General features: G+C 34.3%; 1 protein-coding gene across 1 annotated transcript; it reads left to right on the top strand.

Moving 5' to 3' along the window:
• The first annotated feature begins 391 nt into the window (after positions 1-391).
• Positions 392-963, top strand: LOC143611689 (MLP-like protein 43). The gene is made up of 2 exons (XM_077085863.1): positions 392-610; positions 692-963. The coding sequence occupies exons 1-2, from the start codon at positions 424-426 to the stop codon at positions 961-963; spliced, it is 459 nt and encodes a 152-aa protein (XP_076941978.1). The 5' UTR covers positions 392-423.
• Positions 964-5,398: the final 4,435 nt, after the last annotated feature.

The following is a 5,398-nucleotide window of genomic DNA, read 5'->3' as shown; positions in this document are numbered from 1 at the left end:
TTTACTATAACATAGATCGGTTGGAACTTTATTATTGTGGGAGGATTGGTGTAGGTTCAAAGTGTAACCAGGTTGGGCGAGGGTGGTTGAGTCTAGCTTCTTGCTAGGCACAGTGGTTATTTGTATTGTTGTTTTTTTAATGGTTATCTTCGTTTGTCTTTTCAAAAAAAAAAAAAAAAAAAAAAAACTATCAACTTTAAAAAAAATAAATATATATAAGAAAAGGTGTAGACTGTAGTGTGAATCTATCATGGTGCAGTTCCTAAATATAGTAGGTAAACGAATTAAAGGCAATTTTCTAAGAATGTGTGTGGTAGCCAAAGTTATCTATATAAACCCACCTATGTGTGCCTAAACTTTCCACAAACTCACCAACTATCTTGATAAAACTTGTTTGCATTCCTTTGTGAGAATAATTAACCAATGGCTCTATTTGGAAAGTTAATCGGTTACGTAGAGATCAGCAAGAGCGGTGATCTCTTCCATGATCTCTTAAGGCACAAACCACATGAGTTGGCTGCAATTGTCCGTGATAACATTCATGATTGCGAGCTACATGAGGGTGAAAGAGGGGCCGTTGGATCAGTCATCACTTGGCACTACTCTCATGGTATGTATCACATGATTTGCTTCTTTAAATCTAGTGTAACATATTGAATAATTAGTGATGTGTTTCTATGCATGGAAAAAGATGGAAAGAGGAGATCTGGGAAAGAGATAATCGAGTCGGTGAATGAGGAAAACCACACGACTGTGTTCAAGGTAATTGGAGGGGAGCTTGTGGATGAGCTATACAAGAGCTTCACACTCACATTTCATGTTGAACCAAAGGGTGATAAGCAGTTGGCTACATGGACATGTGAGTTTGAAAAGCCAGACACAAGCGTACCATATCCAACTTCTTTCATGGACTACCTTTGCAAACTTATTAGGGATGTGGATGCCCATAACAACACTAAATAGTTTAGGGTTGGGTATTCTATAAAGAGAGACAAAAATAAGAATGATTAGAAGCAGTGGCGGATCTTGAGCATTTAGTATGGATGGGCCGAAAGTTACGACAATAAAATATTTTTTTTCATACTTCTAAGTATCGGGTCGGCAATTCGGTTCGGGTCGGGTCAAACAATAATTCCAAACCCTAACATACCAAATTGAAAGAAATACAAAATGGTGAAATGCAAATTACTGAACTTGGTCTCTGCTTGCTTCTATTGACTGTTTCGATTAATCGATTTCACTCCCACACGAGCCAGTTCTGAACCTCAGGCCTCAGCAGACAACGACAGTACCCAATCAATCAATCGATTTCACATCCAAACGATTTCATCAATTCACTTGCTTGCTTCTCAGCTTCTGTTTTAACTTCTGTGCCGAACCTCATAAGTCAGTAGTTCACACAACTGCCATCGCACAATGGAACCTCCATTTGTTGTTGTTTTCAAGCATCAACCATATGTTACGGTTGGATTTTTGGCTTAATGTTTAGTTTTTTGTAAAGTTTATTTGGGTTTGGGGTTGGTCTTATGGAGTTTTATTTCTTCACCTTCCTTTCTTTATCTTTACGTTTATTTCGTAAACGATTTCTGATCTTCGGCTTTAAACAAACTTTACATTTATAAAAATTCAAGCCTAGCCCGGACTCAAATAGTATGGATGGGCCGGACTTAAATAACTTGGTTGGGCCGGACTCAATACATCTATATATTTTCTTGATTTTTTTCGAAAAAAAGACCCTACCAAGAGAAAAACGTGATGGGGCCGTGGCCCGGCTCGGCCCGTATAAAGATCCACCATTGATTAGAAGGATTTGTAGCTATTAAAAAAAACCACCCAAAAAAATTAATAAAAAAATCATAACTCAAAATTTAATAAAAAAACAAAAAAAGTAAAAAACAAAAAAATGTTTCCACCGTCTTCCTTGTTCTAAAAAAATACTCAGGTAAAAAGATCATTTGTGTCTTCTCGTCATTGATTGTGTTTTTTGTTTATTTTCATCATTGATTGCGTTTTTTTTCCTTGACATTGTGTCTTTTTTTCTTGATATTGTGTTATATTACTCAATATTGTGTTATGTTTTGTTCGAAATTGTGTTATATTTGCGATCTATTGTCTTTTTCTTATTTATAATTGTATTTTTTGTTTATTTTCGTATTGTGTCTTTTTTCTAGCATTGTGTCTCTTCGGCGTTTTTTCTTTTTTTCTTTTTCTTTTTCTTTTTTTTTTGAACGAGAATGACGGGGAAAACGTTTTCGTTTTTAAATTTTTTTCGTCTTTTATTTATATTTTTAGTTATATTTTTTTATTATTTTTTTAAGGTTTTTAGTGTAACCATAAATCCTTCTCAGATTTCTTATTTTTGTCTCCCTTTGTGTTTTAACTTTACCCAATAGTTCAAATCAAAGAGGAAAATGGAGGGAACCAAAGTTATGCATGCATGATGTGTGTTTTAATATCCTATTGTAAGATGTGTGTTTGTCTCCTATTTTAAGAATAAAGTTATGGCATACATGTTGCTTGTGTGTGCATGTATGCTCTAGAAAGTAGAACCATGTTCTTCAAAAGTATGGAGAAATATCATTGTTTATTATAGGTTAGAAAATGAAGTTATACAAATAAGTTTGTGAATTTTGATTTGTATTACAAGTTTGGAAAAGAAAACAAGGAAGAGGGAACAAATGTGGGTTATGTTTGGAGTTGCTGTAATGCACTGATAGAGGTGGGTAAAAAACCAGTTAACTGAGCTGACATGAAAATCGAACCGAAATAGTATTGGCGTAAAACCGATTATGTAGAAACTAGTTTAGAACCGATTGAAACCGTCAGTTTGGAACCGGTTTGTGATTCTCACTACCGAAACCGGTTAACGGAACCGAAACTGGCCAAAGAAGGCAAAAACCGATCGTAACCCAAAGCGAAACCAATCATAAACCAGTCAAGAAACCGGTTTCAATCCCGAATAGAAACTGATAAAAACCGGTTTTGATTTTTTTTTTTTTGGCAAATTGGATTTTAATAATCCCAACTTAATGCAGTTGGCTAATAATAATCACAACTTAGAAAGTAACTGTCACCAATCCCAACTTTCACACCATTTGTTTTCATTGGACCCCTGTTAAAAAAACTTAGCAGCGTTAAGTTTTTTCCTAATTTCAAGCTGATATTTTAACGCATTTTCCTAATTAAATATTTTTTTAATATATATAATTTTTTCGTGTATTATAGATACATGAAAATCCCAAAAGCTACCCATAAACACCCCCCCCCCCCCCCCAACACACACACACATTTAAAACCGAGTCTCATGAAGTTTAGAAAGAAACTCCTAAGAAAAACCAAATTAGAAATTTATAACTTTTTTATATTTAAGTTTAATATAAACATTAATTATCAATACAATTTAGGGTCGTCCAAACTGCTCGACGCTCGAACTCGCTCACTGCTCGCTCGGAATTTGTTCGGAAAATGCTCACTCGTTTTTTCACTCGATTGCAAACGAGCCGCTCTGCTCGGTTCGGTTTGCAAACGAGCCAAGCAAGGAGCAAAGGTCTGCTCGGTTCGGCTCGAATATTTTTAATTTATTTTATATATAATTATATATGAACAAATATATAAATATATAGACAAAATATAAGTATACAATTTTTTAAACCCTTTTAAATTGTTCCTATTCCGTTAATTTTATAGTTTTATTGGTTTGATTCAAATTTTCAGAATACCTATACGTTTGTTTACATGTTTATTATATTTCACTTCAAACTTTTTTCTCCAAAAATTTACAACCTATTATACGTTTGTCTAAAAACTACTAATTTGTTTATAAAATATATTATTTACAGTCTTCAAACTTGTTTCTTATTGAAAATTTTAAAGTGAAAAAGAAATAAAAAATGCTCGAAATCGCTCGATGTTCGTTCGAAAAATGCTCGGTTCAATTTTGGCTCGTTTCGTTTTTCGCTCGGTTTGAATTTCAGTCGTTCGCTTCGGTTCGGTTGTAAACGAGCCAAGCAACGAGCAAGCCTTCGCTCGGTTCGGCTCGGCTCACGAACAGCCCTAATACAATTTGTATAATTACCAATATCAAATGTTAAAACTATGTTGTGACTTAGGCCCAAATTGGTTTAAACTTTACTAGCCCAATGACCAGAAACTTAGGTATTCCTAATTTTCTATGCCTATTATTTTAAAGGTTTAAATCTTTTATTCAAAAAAATAAAATAAAAAATCCAACCACAATTATACAAGTTTAACTTTATATTGAAAACATTGTTTGTATATGTGAGTTTAGATGTATTACATCTTTTCAGGGTTTGTCACTGAGCTAGGGTCTCTGGGATAAAACTTTCAACTTTGTTGGTAAACCGCAATTTTATGTATCGTATACCTTAAAACTTTAAGATATGTCATTTTTATATAACAAAACCCTTTCTAGATCCGTCATAGCACTCTGCGTGTTATGCTTTGATAACTTAAACCACCCATATTTAGCAACACCAAGAACATTATAAACTTTCATTTTTGTTTGGAAGTGTGTTAACTTTTTCTATAAACTAGTTAATGTGCCCGCACGTTGTGATGGGTTTTGCGTTTGAGTTATGGACAATGATTGCTCGAGATGAAGCCAAAGAAGCGTGCAGGTTCATTAAAACACGCAGATAAAAATAGCGATTAAGATCTCTTGCTAGATGTACCATAACATATTGTCTACAAGTTTTGCAGTACAAAACATATATGTTCTTATTTTGCGTATTTATATAATTTTTTTCACTCGTATTTATGATATTGTGGTTTAACCCTTTAATACAACACACTTAGGGGCTGTCTGGATCTTGTGCTAAGCCACTAAAAGGCCTGACCAATTAAGATGTAGCCTCTGAATCGATTAGCATGTTTTGTAAAACTGCATTAGGAGGCTCCATGAACCATTAAGAGATGTTTTTTAAATGAATCAAGTACACTTGACCTCTGACCGATTAAAAGGTAGCCAATCAATTGAATCATTAAGAGGCTACCAAACAACCCGACCCCAGTTTCCATCCCTTTTTCATTGTTCTTCGGCAAACATCACGGGTTCACAAACCATAATCACTTACCGAATCCCCTAGCTGAATCAATGCCCATTTATTCGATGAACCTTAACGGCCCGAAATCATGTACCAGGTGATACTTTGATTATCATATGAATATGTAAAAGTTGGGAGCTATTAACAAAACTTTTATAAAAATAGGAAGGGAACAGATCATATTGTCACGGAATCGATTTTATAAACTCAAATTTGCTCGATTGTGCACGAACTAACGACATCAACGAACAACCAGGTTGGAAATATATGCAATCTAGCTTGTTCGATACGGCATCCGCATGAAGATTATAAAACTACCATAAAAAATATCAACA

Source organism: Bidens hawaiensis, unplaced genomic scaffold (assembly GCF_021521415.1).
Source record: "Bidens hawaiensis isolate Kalapana, Puna unplaced genomic scaffold, B.hawaiensis_p1.1 tig00032029_1, whole genome shotgun sequence".
NCBI classification, from domain to species: Eukaryota; Viridiplantae; Streptophyta; class Magnoliopsida; order Asterales; family Asteraceae; genus Bidens; species Bidens hawaiensis.
This window is presented reverse-complemented; position numbering and strand designations above follow the sequence as displayed.

Bases quoted from the DNA above. Each gene is read 5' to 3' on its own strand.
- LOC143611689 (XM_077085863.1), top strand. From the start codon at position 424: ATGGCTCTATTTGGAAAGTTAATCGGTTACGTAGAGATCAGCAAGAGC. The intron at 611-691 runs GTATGTATCACA...GCATGGAAAAAG, and splicing joins CACTTGGCACTACTCTCATG to ATGGAAAGAGGAGATCTGGG.